This window comes from Bactrocera dorsalis, chromosome 1 (assembly GCF_023373825.1).
Source record: "Bactrocera dorsalis isolate Fly_Bdor chromosome 1, ASM2337382v1, whole genome shotgun sequence".
Lineage (NCBI taxonomy): Eukaryota > Metazoa > Arthropoda > Insecta > Diptera > Tephritidae > Bactrocera > Bactrocera dorsalis.
The window spans coordinates 33,333,742-33,350,806 of record NC_064303.1 but is presented as its reverse complement, the minus strand read 5'-3'; the positions used below and the strand labels follow the sequence as shown (position 1 = coordinate 33,350,806).

General features: G+C 39.0%; 1 protein-coding gene across 3 annotated transcripts in view; it reads right to left on the bottom strand.

Moving 5' to 3' along the window:
- LOC105221830 (cyclin-dependent kinase-like 1) overlaps positions 1-17,065 on the bottom strand; it is a 55,488-nt gene that overhangs the window by 25,743 nt on the left and 12,680 nt on the right. The window contains exon 1 of one of the 3 annotated variants that reach the window (XM_049451488.1): positions 8,586-8,910. The exons of the other annotated variants lie outside the window; for them this stretch is intronic. Within the exon in view, the coding sequence (XP_049307445.1) occupies positions 8,586-8,650 (65 nt within the window). The 5' untranslated portion in view covers positions 8,651-8,910. Of the gene's footprint in view, positions 1-8,585; positions 8,911-17,065 lie in introns of those variants that run through there. 3 annotated transcript variants of the gene reach the window in all.

Here is a 17,065-nt window from a genome sequence, read left to right as displayed (position 1 = left end):
ACCTTTAGCATGTAAACGGTGCATTGATCCTCACAAATATTATCTTAGAGAAATTTGGAAACATTGTAAAGGGTGATTTTTTAAGAGCTTGATAACTTTTTAAAAAAAAAAAACGCATAAAATTTGCAAAATCTCATCGGTTCTTTATTTGAAACGTTAGATTGGTTCATGACATTTACTTTTTGAAGATAATTTCATTTAAATGTTGACCGCGGTTGCGTCTTAGGTGGTCCATTCGGAAAGTCCAATTTTGGGCAACTTTTTCGAGCATTTCGGCCGGAATAGCCCGAATTTCTTCGGAAATGTTGTCTTCCAAAGCTGGAATAGTTGCTGGCTTATTTCTGTAGACTTTTAGACTTGACGTAGCCCCACAAAAAATAGTCTAAAGGCGTTAAATCGCATGATCTTGGTGGCCAACTTACTGGTCCATTTCTTGAGATGAATTGTTTGTCCGAAGTTTTCCCTCAAAATGGCCATAGAATCGCGAGCTGTGTGGCATGTAGCGCCATCTTGTTGAAACCACATGTCAACCAAGTTCAGTTTCTTCCATTTTTGGCAACAAAAAGTTTTGTTAGCATCGAACGATAGCGATCGCCATTCACCGTAACGTTGCGTCCAACAGCATCTTTGAAAAAATACGGTCCAATGATTCCACCAGCGTACAAACCACACCAAACAGTGCATTTTTCGGGATGCATGGGCAGTTCTTGAACGGCTTCTGGTTGCTCTTCACCCCAAATGCGGCAATTTTGCTTATTTACGTAGCCATTCAACCAGAAATGAGGATGATGTAGACCATAAATCGGACGTAAAGCGCGAAACACATTTCGAACCGAACACTGATTTTGGTAATAACTAAAATTCAATGATTTGCAAGCGTTGCTCGTTAGTAAGTCTATTCATGATGAAATGTCAAAGCATACTGAGCATCTTTCTCTTTGACACCATGTCTGAAATCCCACGTGATCTGTCAAATACTAATGCATGAAAATCCTAACCTCAAAAAAATCACCCCTTAGTAATTAAAAAGTTTCGTTATAAAGTTTGAGTGAAATTTCTGTGGTTTGGGAAATAATTATGACACTTGTATGGGATTTAATGAATATTTTCTATATCGTCTATTGAAACCTTTCACGTAATAATTAATAGCTTATAACGTGCCGTATCAAAATTATTTTTTATATGCATTAGGGTGGGTAAAAAAAAAATAAAAAAAAGGAACTCCTTAGATACCGTAAAAATATCGTTCGCAATGAAAAAAAAGAAATTCTAGTAAAAATTGAGTTATATCATTGAATAAACAAGTATGTATTAATAGGCGACGCATTATTAATTTTGATTTCCCATTTAAATAATTTTCTTGTTGAATGCGTTTAAACAAATTGTTGGATAGTGCAAATAAAAACTTATTCTTGTAGGGAATTTTGAGACATGATTTTGTAAAAAAATATTAAAAATTGTCTCTTACAATTTAAACTTGGATTTTGGGCTCTATACTTTTTAAGCTTGTTAAATATTAATATTAATATCTGCTTAAATTTAACTTGAATATTTTTGGTCATTTTGGATGACATTTTCAGGATATCTAAGACAAAAGAAAAAAAGTTTGTATATTAATTTTGTTCCCAATACAATAAACTGTATAAAGGGAAACTTTCTACGCAGAGTTCTATAGCAGAGTTTCGGTGTTTAAAAAGCGGACAAACGTGGCATGAATGGAAAATGGGTCGTACATGCCGACACACAGACACACAGGGAAATCTAAGACCTTTAGTAGTAAGTAAATGGCTATCTCTCCGACCTTTCTCGTTTCCTCGCTGCATGGAACCTAACACTCTCCCCCACTAAATCCACAGCGAATCTGGACGAAGGAGTACAGACTTGAACTTAATACTGCAGTCGATGGCGTTAACACTCCAACTGTCAAGAGCCCAAAAATTTTAGGTGTTCGACAGTCTGTGCTCACACTACTCACACTATATTTATCGCCAAAGTACAGAGCCGCAAAAAAATCTTCAAGTCGCTAGCTGGCAGCAAATGGGAAAAGGACAAACGTTGTTAGCAATATACAAGGAAATCAGCCGGCCGGTCCTTAACTACGCGGCACCAATATGGTCGCCTCGATGCAGTGAAACGCAGACGAGGAAGCTGCAAACCTGTCAGAACACTGCATTCCGGACTACGACAGGTACATCTTGATGTCTCCCAACGAACACCTGCATAATGAGGCCCGTATGCTCCCAATTAAGGAGCATAATGATTTCTTTAGCAGAAATCATCCCTGCAGTGGTGTGGAACCGTCTCTTAGGATCATCATGATATCATTACAATATGCCGACCAGACTTAGGATGCAACTAACTTTCGACAAGCACTGACCTCCATTTACAGTGGAGCCATTAACACCTTAATCGATTTCCTCTTAATGAATGGGTTATTTGGAGTCAAACCACCACCCATTGCAGGCGAAGAGCTCGATTTGACTCGAGAAACGACATTGACCCTTGCGCAGCTTTGTTCTGGATACTGAAGCAGGTTAAACTCCTACCTTTTCAGAGTGTTCCCTGACATATTAAATATATGTATGAAAAGAGTCTCTGCATGACACTAGCCGCCTCTTCCTTTGGTCCGACCCCGTCAAAACAGCACGTTTCCTAGTTCCACTATAAAATGTCTATTTTAGAGGAGATAGAAAAAGAGTATATAATAAAAGATCCTATGTGAAGCTTTGTATAGGAAAATAAATGCAACTATCAGTTAAGGATCTCTTGACAATCTTCCAGATGTTGCACTGATGAAACTTTTTGTATTGATTGAGTTTCATAAGACCGAGCTGGTTCAGATCGGACATAATAAAACAAGGAATTTTAATCTTAGTAAATAAATAGTACTTAAGGGCCGGGTGCTTTTTCGAAAACCCTTATACAAGTATTAGGTATTTGTGTGCAAGAGGATGAATTGACCTGCTTTTATCAATTTTTGACCCAAGGGTATCTTACAGTCAGGAAAAGGGTACTAAAAACAGTAAAAGGAACTTTGTATATTTGTAATAGTCAAATAACTCTATAAATTCAAAACAACCTTCAACACTGTGAAATTTTCCTCAGAAAAAACAAAGGTTTCATCAATATAGCCCCAAAACGAAGGCAGATACAGAGTAAGAGTAAAAAAACAGTAAAAACCACAATAAACTGTATTGAACAAGTGGAACACTCGTCAGCATATCATTTATTCAGCAAGGCCGTTTGGTGAACTGAATATTTAAAATGTATATAGACAAATAAATAAATATGTACGCACATACAACACGACATGTGTTGACATGTGACTGCTTATACTCGCATGTGTTTAGCTCCTTTCAACGCTTTAAGTTACCTAGGATTGAAGGAGCGTAAAATGACAGGCGAGTGGTTAGTCATTTTTAATAGCCTTGCACATGCAATACGAGCTCATTTCGTGTAATGCTATAGATACATAAGTACATATGTATATAAATATAAGTAGTAATAGCACATATGCGTATAAGTTAAAAAGCTGTAGCATATTTTAAGGCGCATTCGCCCGTTGTTTCGCATGTTTCGTTGTTATGTCGCTGCTGTTTGCAAGCGTTGAAGGTTAAGGTAATGAACCTCACACAATAACAGATAAATGATTTGTGTGCGTTTTCAAGTGCAGTATTTTAGAGGCCAAATGAAGCAACCTAGTGAGGGTGGGAGTGACAAGGTCGCGGCCGTAATGGAGTAGCGTATTCAAGATGGGTTGCGTGTGTGGTTCTATTGTGTTTTGTTTACTTTCAGATGATGGATTTTGGAATTCAATCTATTTCAATTTGATCGATAGGCTGAAGGAAAGGCTTTTAATCACGGTTTAGCGAAATCTGGACACCTAAAAGAAAATATCGACATATTTCTGCCGTGATTTCTATCACTTAAACTAAATATTTGACGTCGCTAAAAAGTTTAACCTCTCAAATATAAAGGGTGATTTTTTAAGAGCTTGATAACTTTTTAAAAAAAAAAAACGCATAAAATTTGCAAAATCTCATCGGTTCTTTATTTGAAACGTTAGATTGGTTCATGACATTTACTTTTTGAAGATAATTTCATTTAAATGTTGAGACTGCGTCTTAGGTGGTCCATTCGGAAAGTCCAATTTTGGCAACTTTTTCGAGCATTTCGGCCGGAATAGCCGAATTTCTTCGGAAATGTTGTCTTCCAAAGCTGGAATAGTTGCTGGCTTATTTCTGTAGACTTTAGACTTGACGTAGCCCCACAAAAATAGTCTAAAGGCGTTAAATCGCATGATCTTGGTGGCCAACTTACGGGTCCATTTCTTGAGATGAATTGTTGTCCGAAGTTTTCCCTCAAAATGGCCATAGAATCGCGAGCTGTGTGGCATGTAGCGCCATCTTGTTGAAACCACATGTCAACCAAGTTCAGTTCTTCCATTTTTGGCAACAAAAAGTTTGTTAGCATCGAACGATAGCGATCGCCATTCACCGTAACGTTGCGTCCAACAGCATCTTTGAAAAAATACGGTCCAATGATTCCACCAGCGTACAAACCACACCAAACAGTGCATTTTTCGGGATGCATGGGCAGTTCTTGAACGGCTTATGGTTGCTCTTCACCCCAAATGCGGCAATTTTGCTTATTTACGTAGCCATTCAACCAGAAATGAGCCTCATCGCTGAACAAAATTTGTCCGAAAAAAAAAAAAAAAACCGAACACTGATTTTGGTAATAAAATTCAATGATTTGCAAGCGTTGCTCGTTAGTAAGTCTATTCATGATGAAATGTCAAAGCATACTGAGCATCTTTCTCTTTGACACCATGTCTGAAATCCCACGTGATCTGTCAAATACTAATGCATGAAAATCCTAACCTCAAAAAAATCACCCGTTATGTAGGTATATTTCACCGAATACTTGTTAAACTTCTAATTTCTGAAGCAAGAAAATACGCCGAGTGCAAGTCCTTTAAATGGTTCCTTACATTCTACTCTGAGTCAGAAATTTTGTTGCGACTGTGCACTTTCTGATGAAATCTCCAGAGCAATACTAGTGATTATAGTTATCTCTGCTTGAAAAATGTTGGCTTTTGAGTCCCTATTGGCACACATGCTGTAAGAGTTGGAATCTTATCGGATGCCGTGTGCAGAAGCTGCTTAAAAGAAGATGCGGCAGAAACTAGCCAGCACTTTCTTCTTGACTGTCCCGCATTCGGGAGGTTAAGACTTAGACATCTGGGGCACATACCTTCAGACACACTACCGAACTGGTGGGTGTAGATATTAAATGCCTGTGCAAATCTGTATTGGCTATCAAGCGCTTTGCCGATCTGTAAATCCGAACACTGGAGTTCTTTTTCTAAGGCATCACAAAGCACTACGTACAGCCCACGTGCGATCTTTGATCAGCCATCTAACCTAACCTAACCTAACCAACGATAACAATTGTGATGGCCAGTAACGGGTATTAATTACTTGATGCCAGCTCCGAACTATATAGTGAATGCAAAACAAGTTCCCCCATCTTCTGGCCATTGCCACCATTGATAGGTGACGTTGTCTTGATGAACAAACATTCCTCTTATCCGTGTTAACAGTTTATGCGTAGATGAACAGCTCATGTTTCCCAGCCAATCTCACCAAACAAACCAAAATCTTTCTGATCGTTAAACCTGACTTGTTACCGTTTTTGCCGGTTAACATCCATTCGAACACGCTGTTTTCGATTTTAATCGCCGTTGACTAAGTGCCCAAGTTATCAATAATCAGCCGCTTCATAAACTGAACGACTTAATTGTGATTCAGAAGCTATACAAAGATGAAATATGGTCTATGAGTTTCTTATTTAAGACTTAGATTTTGGACTTAACTAAAGGTTGGACTGAAGATTTCATTCTGTTATCGATATTTACGATAATTGGCTTTCTAGAGCGCGGTGTATAGTCGACATAAAAGTTTCGGGAATGGTAAATCACGGATCGATTTTGCCCCTGATTGAGTGTTACTGTTCGCATTTGCCGTCTAGCTGACGCTTTTGCCTTTAACGAAAAAATCTGAAAAATATGATGTATGTTCTTAATTTTTTAGTACAAAATTACATTTTTCTAACCCGATCGCACTTCTCTTCTTATTTATTGGCGTAGACAGCGTTTACACGGTTTTGGCCGAGTTTACAACAGCGTTCCTGTTTTTCTTCATTTTCGCTGGTTGGCGCTAATTTTAGATTCCAAGTCGGGTCTCTCTCCATCTAGTTTTTCCAACGGAGTGAATGTCTTCCTCTTTATCTGCTTCTCTTGGCAGGTACTGCGTCGAATTCCCACAGAGCTAGAGTGTTTTTATCCATTCGGATAACAGTGTAGACAACGACTTCGTTCCAATTTGTTGAACTATGTCAACTATGTATATGTCATGCATCTCAACCCTCCATCGGCTGCGGTATTCACCGTGGACAATGCGCAAACGACCACAAATCTTTCTCTTGAAAACTGTTAACACTGACTCATCAGATGTTGTCATCGTCGATGCCAATTAGTTGTACGGGAATGATGAGGGATTTATAGAATTCGACCTTTGTTCGTCGAGAGGGGACTTTACTTCTCAATTGCCTACTTAGCCCGAAGTAGTACATGTTGGTAAGAGTTGTTCTGCGTTGGATTTCGAGGCTGACGTTGTTGTTGGTGTTAATACCGGTTTCAATACCTTTTGCTATTGCTCTACATCAGTTTACAAAGCCGTATTAGTTACCAAATTCAGACATAACGGCATAAAGGCAGCTCCTTTTCTTGCTGTCAAAAGCAGCTTTGAAAGCGATGAATATGTGGTGCGTGTCGATTCTCCTTTCATATATCTTTTCTACCATTTGGCGCATGGTGAATATCTCATCAGTTGTTGGTTTTCCAGGCCTAAGTTTACATATTAAGCTCGATAGCATCTCATATACGATGTTGAGGAGGCTTAACCCACGGTAGTTGGTGTATATTGCGAGGTCTTCGGTTTTGTGGATTTGTGGCAGACCACATTTAAATTCCAATCGTCCGACATGCTTTTGCCCGATTATATTCTTGAAAGAAGATAATGCATGCATCTCATCAGTTCATCGCCGCCGTGTTTGAATAGCTCAGCCGGCAATGCATCAGCCTTCTCCGCTTTGTTGTTTTTCAGACAATGCAAAGTTACTTAAATCTAGGATAAGTTTTCACCCGATCTTTGTTGATATATATGTGGTACATACTATAAAGTAAAAATTGGAGGTTTGAAGTTATTTTTATTAAAAAAAATTATTAATCCGATTCAACTTATTTTCAATATTTTTTTGACAGATCACGTGACAAGCTGTCATGTTATTTTTGTTCAGTATTGTTCTCGTTTGACATTTCAACTCGACTCGACTCCCAAGCATCATTGCTTTGCTCTTGGAAAGTTTCAAGAAGATCAGACGTTTTTGAGTCAAATTTTGTTCTACAATGAGGCCCATTTGGCCCACTGGGCATGTAAGTAAGCTTACTTGCTTATACTTGCATACTTGGATTTATTGAGAGAACATTTCGTTGCGCAGGTAATTTCTCATTTTGGTACGGTTGATTGACCAATAAGATCGTAATATCACACCGTTAGACTTTTTTCCTGTCAGGATGTGTAAAGTCGAAAATCTATGCGGACAATTTCACTTCGGTTTAGGCTTTAGAGCAAGTCGAAATGCCATCGAAAATTGAACTCAGTGGATGAGACGTATCCGCGGCCAATATTTGAAAGAGATAATCTTCAAAAAATAAATGCCCGAGAATGTTCTTTAAACATTTCCCATTAAATTTGAAGATGCATTGCTCTTTAAAAAAAATAGGAACCCTGGAAATGGACCACCCTTTATTTGTGAACGGTGTTATGGCCGCGGATCCGTAGATGCTCGAAATATATAAATTTGTTGCAAAATTCCGTATATTGTCGCTAGCAAAGCTATATTAGGAGTTATTTTCCGACATCAAACTCTTCCTTCAAAAAACTGAAAGCCATTCAAATGTGCTGCTTCACCAACAAAATTGGAGTTTAATTACGTATGTATATGTAAGTACAATATCACCGCTCTCGCATGCAATTATTCGCAATGTGTGCCATAGGAAATGCATGTCGGTCAGGCTTGTAACTGTGCCGTTTCTGGGCTCAAACAAACTCTGCCAACTTTTTCGCAATGCAAATATAGGCGACCTTGAAAGTTTAATTTGCTTTGGCAAAATTTTAAAATAGTATCATTTGTGTAATTAAAGTATGTGCCTTGCTATTCGACTTTATGAGCATATGTACGAGTATGCACGTGTGAGTGTGTGCCTGAAACCACTTAATATTTCTTTGCAGTTTTTGCGCGTTTGTTTTACTTCCTACTTTTACAGTACAGTTTTGCGCAAACTTTGACCTTTAAGGAAACTTAAAAATTTGCGTGTCTACAACGCATAAATATTTATTGCTCTTGCTAACTAGTTTCCTTGCTGTTATTTGCTTTTTGTTTGCTTGTATTTTTTTACATACCGACAGACATGAAAATGTATAATTTCAGTTAATAACAAAATATGTTCCATTGCATACCTGCGGGCGCTGCGAAAATGCACTTTCTGCAGGAAACGCGATAGCAACGATTGTTGTGGCCACATCCTCACATCCGGCAATATGACTTTGACGCGCACAAGGACGTGGGCGCAACCCCCGCAAAACACAATCGTTTATAACGAAATCATTTCACGATAATTTCACGTTGATTACACGACTTCTTTCCGCTAATTTGTCATTAGAAATACTTAAATGAACTATAACTTTTATTTTTGTGCCAGTGATGTGAAGTAAATCGACAAATGCCTTGAGCGTTGCTGTTATTTTGGCGCAATTCACCTTGGCACTGGCAGGCAGACTGGCCACTAAGCCTGTAAGCTACAGCGCGTTGTGCGGCCACTGGCGACCATAGACAATCGGCATATGGCTCTGCGCTTGTTTGCTGTCATTGTTACTGTTGTTGTTGGTCAATGCATTGTTAGCCGCAGCTGTCAATACATGACATCAACTTTCCATTTCTCGCACCACTTAGCTGCCCGCTGTTACCGTTATGGCTGGGTAAGCGGTTAGCTAACATAATACGCACACAGTTGTAAACACACACATACTTAGCAGAACACATACATAGCATTGCAAGTGCTTTGCAAGAAAATTAACGGCAAGTCGAATAAAGAAGAGCAACAATAGCAAAGCTACCATTGATTTTTACTGTGTTTGGCCTGAAGGTTTTATATGATCGGCCATTAAAGGATAGTGTCATTAAAGAAGTACGAACTGCAGTGTAGATTATAGACGTACACATACATACATATATTTAGAATCGACATTGTTAAATTATTGCTGCAGAGGTTGCTCAATAATCATTGGTTTGTTTACTTTTGTCTAAACAACATTTCAACATTGTATTTTTATTGTTTTTTCGTACGAAATTGAGAAGGCAAGGTAGAGTTAAGGCAATGATAGGATGGTAAATATACACATGTAAATATATATATGCAGATATATGCTTTCTGTTGTTGTTGTAGCGGTAAAAGAAGATCTCGAAATTTTTTGAATAATGTTACCGTGATTGGAGTGTTTGGTCGCATTAAAGTGAGTATCCGTTCCGTTGACGAAGACCAGAATAATATTTCAAGCGGCAATAATTTAGTCCATATACTAATGATAGTGATCATGTAATCATCGACTACGAGATGATAAGAAAGTAAATGCTTACAAGCGGCCACGTTTGGCCAATAGGAGAGGAACAGTCCAATATCAGGACAACGCCACTTACAACTCGTTATTGTCTATGGTGAATGGGTTGCTGCTGAAAAGTTTATCTCGAAACAAGTTTGTAAAAATTAACAGTCTCAGTTCTTTACCAATATTGGCGAAGATTTCTTGGCCTTTGAGGCCTTGCTTATAAAAATATAATATTTATGTTTGTTTATAATCGAACATGGAGATTCTATTAGCCACGGGTCGTCGCAGTTTTTGCACTTCTCGATAATTGGAGTAGAACCTAACTTAGGTATTGAATTTTAACCTCGCTGGATGTAAATTAGTCATCCCTTTATTTGCAAAAAAAGCTGAGGTATCGTGTGCACCAGTTCATTCGTCTTTTCGCTATTTGGGGCCAATTCGAGTTACCAAGTGCAGACAGGTCCTTTCCAACCTAATCTTTTCAACAGGGTCCTTCCTGTGCTTCCGCCGAATACTCTCAGAGCTGGAGTGTTTTCATACATTCGGTCTTAATTCGTGGAACTATGTAAGTGTCGTCGTATAACTCGTACAGCTTATCATTCCATCGAATGCGTTCCCAATGTGCAAAGGTCCGTAAATGTTCTGCAGAACCTTTCATTCTGTTTACATCACCTATGCCTCTGCATCATACAGCAGGACGGGGATGATGAGTAATTTGCAGAATTTGGTCTTTTCTTGTCAAGAGAGAAAGTTACTTCTGAATTGTCTGCTCAGTCCGAATATCAATGTCAATATCAGAATATCAAAATCAGAGGATCTTCAATATTCCACAAAATGTTATTTCCTGAATCGATAGATCATTTAGTAGAGTTGTTTTAATTTTATAAAACTATTTGATATTATTAGTGCTTCCTATTCTTTGTTATTTTATTTCAGCAAAATTTTCTTTTAAGATTTTGGTTACTACTATTCTACGATTTTAATTCTAGATTCTTGAGCTCACGGTGCCAATAAATATTTCAGAGGTTTTTCATACTGTTCAAATGCATACACTGAGTATTATATACCCTCTCATCAAAAGAATGAGAATGGTCAGCAAATATCTTATCATTTTCCTTTTCACCCCGCTTAAATTTGTATCCATCACAGAGCACCAATGGTAGTTGCGCACTTAGCACAATCGGCTCCGGCGCCTTGGTGTATTTGCATGATATAAATATTTTAGTTATTGAATGTATCACTAAGTTCTCGACAGTTCATTATACTCTTGCAACAAAGTTGCTAAAGAGAGTATTATAGTTTTGTTCACATAACGGTTGTTTGTAAGTCCTTAAACTAAAAGAGTCAGATATAGGGTTATATATACCAAAGTGATCAGGGTGATGAGTAGAGTTGAAATCCGGATGTCTGTCTGTCCGTCCGTCCGTCTGTCCGTCCGTCCGTCCGTCCGTGCAAGCTGTAACTTGAGTAAAAATTGAGATATCGTGATGAAACTTGGTACACGTATTTCTTGGCTCCATAAGAAGGTTAAGTTCGAAGATGGGCAAAATCGGCCCACTGCCACGCCCACAAAATGGCGGAAACCGAAAACCTATAAAGTGTCATAACTTAGCCATAAATAAAGATATTAAAATGAAATTTGGCACAAAGGATCGCATTAGGGAGGGGCATATTTGGACGTAATTTTTTTGGAAAAGTGGGCGTGGCCCCGCCCCCTACTAAGTTTTTTGTACATATCTCGGAAACTACTATAGCTATGTCAACCAAACTCTACAGAATCGTTTTCTTCAGGCATTTCCATATACAGTTCAAAAATGGAAGAAATCGGATAATAACCACGCCCACCTCCCATACAAAGGTTATGTTGAAAATCACTTAAAGTGCGTCAACCGACTAACAAAAAACGTCAGAAACACAAAATTTTACGGAAGAAATAACAGAAGGAAGCTGCATCCAGACTTTTTTTAAAAATTGAAAATGGGCGTGGCGTCGCCCACTTATGGACCAAAAACCATATCTCAGGAACTACTCGACCGATTTCAATGAAATTCGGTATATCATATTTTCTTAACACCCTGACGACATGTACGAAATATGTGTGAAATCGGTTCACAACCACGCCTTTTTCCAATATAACACTATTTTGCATTCCATCTGCTGCCTTCTCTGTATAATACGAGTATATACATTAGGAACCAATGATGATAGTGGAATAAAACTTTACACGAATACGGTATTTGAGCTGAGGTATCCCTTGTGGAAAAATTGTCGTGATCGGACTATAACTTTTCAAGGTCCCTGATATCGAACACGAAGAACTCAGTGCCTAACCTAACCTAACCTAATTTTTCACCGAAAATATCGATAAATCTCTTAGAATTTAATTCTAATTAATTTTACAGCAAAATAAAAAAATATGTAAATGACGGATAATGAAATCTCGATTATCACTTTGTCATGCGAGAGTATAAAATGTTCGGTGACACCCGAACTTAGCCCTTCCTTACTTGTTTTCTTTTAAGAAAGTTCAAATGCACTTAATTAAATATTCATTGCTGTCCCAAAAGTTGAATATTTAAGTTATTTATTTAGGTTGGACCGCCTTGGTCAAGCAAATAATGTCGCACGTGTTCTTTTGCATGATAATGGTTGTGGCTATATGGAAGCAAAGTGAGTAGAGTGGTAGACATGTAAACAAATATTTATGATATTCATGAGGGTGGCGTAAGTAGTCAGTGACCTTTTATATATTCAAGGAGCATATTTATACTCTGAACAGGGTATATTAAGTTTGTCACGAAGTTTGTAACACCCAGAAGGAAGCGTCGGAGACCCTATAAAATACATATATGATCAGTATGTTGAGCTGAGTCTATTTAGCCATGTCCGTCTCTCCGTCTGTCTGTATATATATGAACTAGTCCTTCAGTTTTTAAGATATCGCTTTGAAATTTTGCAAACGTAATTTTCTCTTCAAGAAGCTGCTCATTTGTTGGAACTGCCGATATCGGATCACTATAACATATAGCTGCCATACAAACTGAACGATCGGAATCAAGCTCTTGTATAGAAAACTTTCGCATTTGACGAGGTATCTTCACGAAATTTGGCATGGATTACTGCTTAAGGTAATAATATAACCTCCGAAAAAATTGTTCAGATCAGATTACTAGAGCATATAGCTTCCATACAAACTATACACATAGTTACTAAGAGATATGCACCTGTGAAGGGTATAGTATATATTCGGTGCAGCCGAAGTTTTTTCTGGTTTTGTTAAAATATTATTTACTTAACCCATTTTCAGCATTGATTTTTTTTGTTGTTGTTTGTTAACATCCATAACTATTGAATTATATTCGTATGCAACCACTTCATGTGATGATATTTTCCGCAAATAACAGAAATATGTGCTAAAAAAGTCTCGTTGCTTATCATAGGAATATTGGTGTCCATACCATAAGACTGGGTATCTTTTCAGATATGGGAGAAGACGAGGTGGAAACAATTCAATACTTCCTTCTCGACTGTCCCGCGTTCGGGAGGTCAAGGCGCATACCCTCGAACTGGCGGGAATGACTACTACGCGTTTTACTAATTTATAAGTACGAACACAAGAATTTTTCTATTTTATGGCTTCACAAAGGACCAAATTGTAAGGTGACTTTTGTCTATTTCATCTTCTTCAAAGTAATCACCTCCCGCTGCAATACACTTATGCCAACGAATTTTCCAGTCACCATATCACTTGGAAAAATCGTCCGTCGTGATGGTCAGCGCCTTCCTCGATTCAGCTTTTATATCCTCAGTTGAGTCAGAATGGTGTTCTCGGAGTGGACAAGTGAATTTGCTGTAAAGCCAGAAGTAACACGAAGGTAAATCAGGCGAATGCGGTGGTTACGGCACGATATTAGTTGAAAATGTGGCGAAATGGTCACGAATAACCAATGCAATATGAGATGATGCATTATCGCACTTCTTTGTTCAATAAATTCAGACATAGTAAAAATCGAAGAATTCACTTTTAGAGCCTCACAAAACGACGTTTATCTTAAATACTAATGAATATTTTGACATGAAATTTAGCAAAGATGTCACTAACAGTACTAACAACTTACAGAAAAAATTTACCGATTCGAAAAACACGCGAAGTATAAATTAAAAACTCACCTTTCAATTTGATCACATTAGTAGTAGTAACTTAACCTAATTTATAGTAGCAATAAATAAGACTTTCAGTATGCGACTTGGACCAGTGCAGGGTCAGAATTCGCAATTTGAATATTCAAGAAGGTACCGAGATGTTTCAATATGACTTTCTCAAGAGCTGGACAATGGACGAGACAGTGCCTGGACGTCTCTATTGCTCTATTCGGAAATGCCTTAATATCGATCATTTCGACATATCAGCCTTCAAATCCGCGTCAATTATAGGATACGAACAAAAATTGGAAATAGGCAAATTCCGCTTGATACTTACAGTGATTTGATATCAATTCCACCTGCCTTTTGTCAATTCACTTCGATGAAATATGAACTCATCACGAATGTTTATGCCAACATTGGCCAAATTATCGTAACTACGATTTCATGAGTGCAGGCACAATTTTAGCTGGCAAAAATAGGAAGCCGTGAATTCTTCTTCTCCTTCTTAAATGGCGTAAACACCGCTTACGCGATTATAGCCGAGTTAACAACAGTGCACCAGTCGTTTCTTCTGTTCGCTACGTGGCGTTAATTGGATATTCCAAGCGAAGCCAGATCCTTCTCCACTTGGTCCTTTCAACGGAGTGGAGGTCTTCTTCTTCTTATGTTTCCCTCGGACGACGCGGATACTGTGTCGAATACATTCAGAGCTGGAGTGTTTTTGTCCATCCGGACAACATGAGCTAGACAGCGTATCAATATCATCGGCATACGCCAGCAGCTGTACACATTGCGGCATAGAGGCAGCTCCTTTTCGTGCTGTTGAATGCAGCTCTGATATCGACGAAGAGGTGATGTGTGTCGATTCTCCTTTCACAGGTCCTTTCCAAGATTTGGCGCATGGTGAATATCTTGTCGGTTGTTGATTTGCCAGGTCTAAACCCACACTGATAAGGTCCAATCAGTTTGTTGACGGTGGGCTTTAATCTTTCACACAATACGCTCGATAGAACCTAATATGCGATGTTGAGGAGGCTAATCCCACGGTAGTTGGCGCAGATTGCGGGGTCTCCTTTTTTATGGATTGGGCATAGCACACTTAAATTCCAATCGTTGGGCATAATTTCGTCCGACCATATTTTGCAAAGAAGCTGATGCATGCACCTTATCAGCTCTTCGCCGCCGTGTTTGAATAGCTCGGCCGGCAATCAATCGGCCCTTGCCGCTTTGTTGTTTTTCAGGCGGGCAATTGCTATTCGAACTTCTTCATGGTCAGGCAATGGAACGTCTGATCCATCGTCATAGATTGGGGAATCGGGTTCGCCTTCTCCTGACGTTGTGCGTTCACTGCCATTCAGCAGGCTGGAGAAGCTCCATAATTTAAATATGCTCTGGGCATCGGTGGCTAGATCACCTTGGGGGGTTCTACAGGAGTATGCTCCGGTCTTGAAACCTTCTGTAAGCCGCCGCATTTTTTCGTAGAATTTTCGAGCATTACCCCTGTCGGCCAGCTTATCGAGCTGCTCGTACTCACGCATTTCGGCCTCTTTCTTCTTCTGTCTGAAAATGCGTCTCGCTTCCCTCTTCAACTCTCGGTATCTATCCCATCCCGCACGTGTTGTGGTCGATCGTAACGTTGCGAGGTAGGCAGCCTGTTTTCTCTCTGCTGCGACACGGCACTCTTCGTCGTACCAGCTGTTCTTTTGCACTTTCCGAAAACCAATGGTTTCGGTTGCAGCTGTACGTAAGGAGTTTGAAATGCCGTCCCACAGTTCCCTTATACCGAGTTGTTGACGAGTGCTCTCAGAGAGCAGGAGTGCAAGCCGAGTAGAGAATCGTTCGGCTGTCTGTTGTGATTGCAGCTTCTCGACGTCGAACCTTCCTTGTGTTTGTTGGCGTGGCACAGAGGCGGGTGCGAATCTTGGCTGCAACAATATAGTGGTCCGAGTCGATGTTAGGACCTCGGAGCGCACGCACATCTAAAACATTGGAGTCATGTCTTCCGTCTATCACAACATGATCGATCTGGTTGGTAGTTTTTCGATCCGGAGACAGCCAGGTAGCTTGTGAATTTTCTTATGCTGGAATCTAGTAACTATATTTCGGGCCCCGGCGAAGTCGATCAGCCTTAACCCATTTGGGGATGTTTCCTCGTGGAGGCTGAATTTACCGACCGTAGTGGCAAAGATACCTTCTTTGCCCACCCAGGCGTGAATTATACAGTGGAATTTCTAAAATCTTTAGAGATTTGTCATTATTATGTTTCGCAATCTTCATGCGCCGAAATCTTATAATGAAACCCTACTGATTGTACGAATTCCTTTGAGCTCCAACGAATTGCCATTTCAGTTCGAACGTATGTTTCTCACACTACCAGTTATACTTGGCGTGTTCAAGAGTTTGAAAATCATCTTTTTTGTACAGAAACCAAAAAATGTTGTTTATCAAGCTGCATTACATTGAAAAAATTTAGAGAAATCGAAAATAAATGGTTTTGAATACAATATGAATTCAACTTTCTTTTTATTTCAAAGCTGCGGGGACAGCTAGTTGAGAATAAAAATGGATAACGACGTATTTCGTGTGTTAATAAAGCATTTTTTTGAGAGAAAAATACTGCCGAAGCAAAGATTTGGATCGCCATTATTTGAAACCTGCCCCAAGGAAATCAATCGCTGAAAAATAGTGTGCTAAGTTTAGGCGTATTGAAATGAGCGCCGAAAGCGGTCACCACAGTGAACGCCTAAAAGAAGTTCTTACCTTAGAAAACATCAAACTCAGTCAAAACATCAAAATCAGTCTACAAAATAATTCTAAACGACCGCAAATAGAAGTTGTTCGAGATAGCAGGCGGTCTAAAGATATCAACAGAATGTGATACGTCATATCCTTCATGAATAGTTAAGTTGAGAAAGCTCTGAGCAAAGCGGGTGCCGGGCGAGCTCACTCACCAAAACAACGACGAGTTGATGATTCGAAACAGTGTTTGGAGGTATTAAAAAGTAATAAACCCAAAGTTTTGCATCGATATGAGACAATGGATGAAACGTGGCTTCACAATTTTATTTCAAAGTCCAATAGACAGTCATCCCACCCACTCCAAAGTGTAAAAAAACGCCACAGTCGGCAAGGTTATGACGTGTGTATTTTGGATGCGCGTGAAATAACTTTTACTGACTACTGTGAAA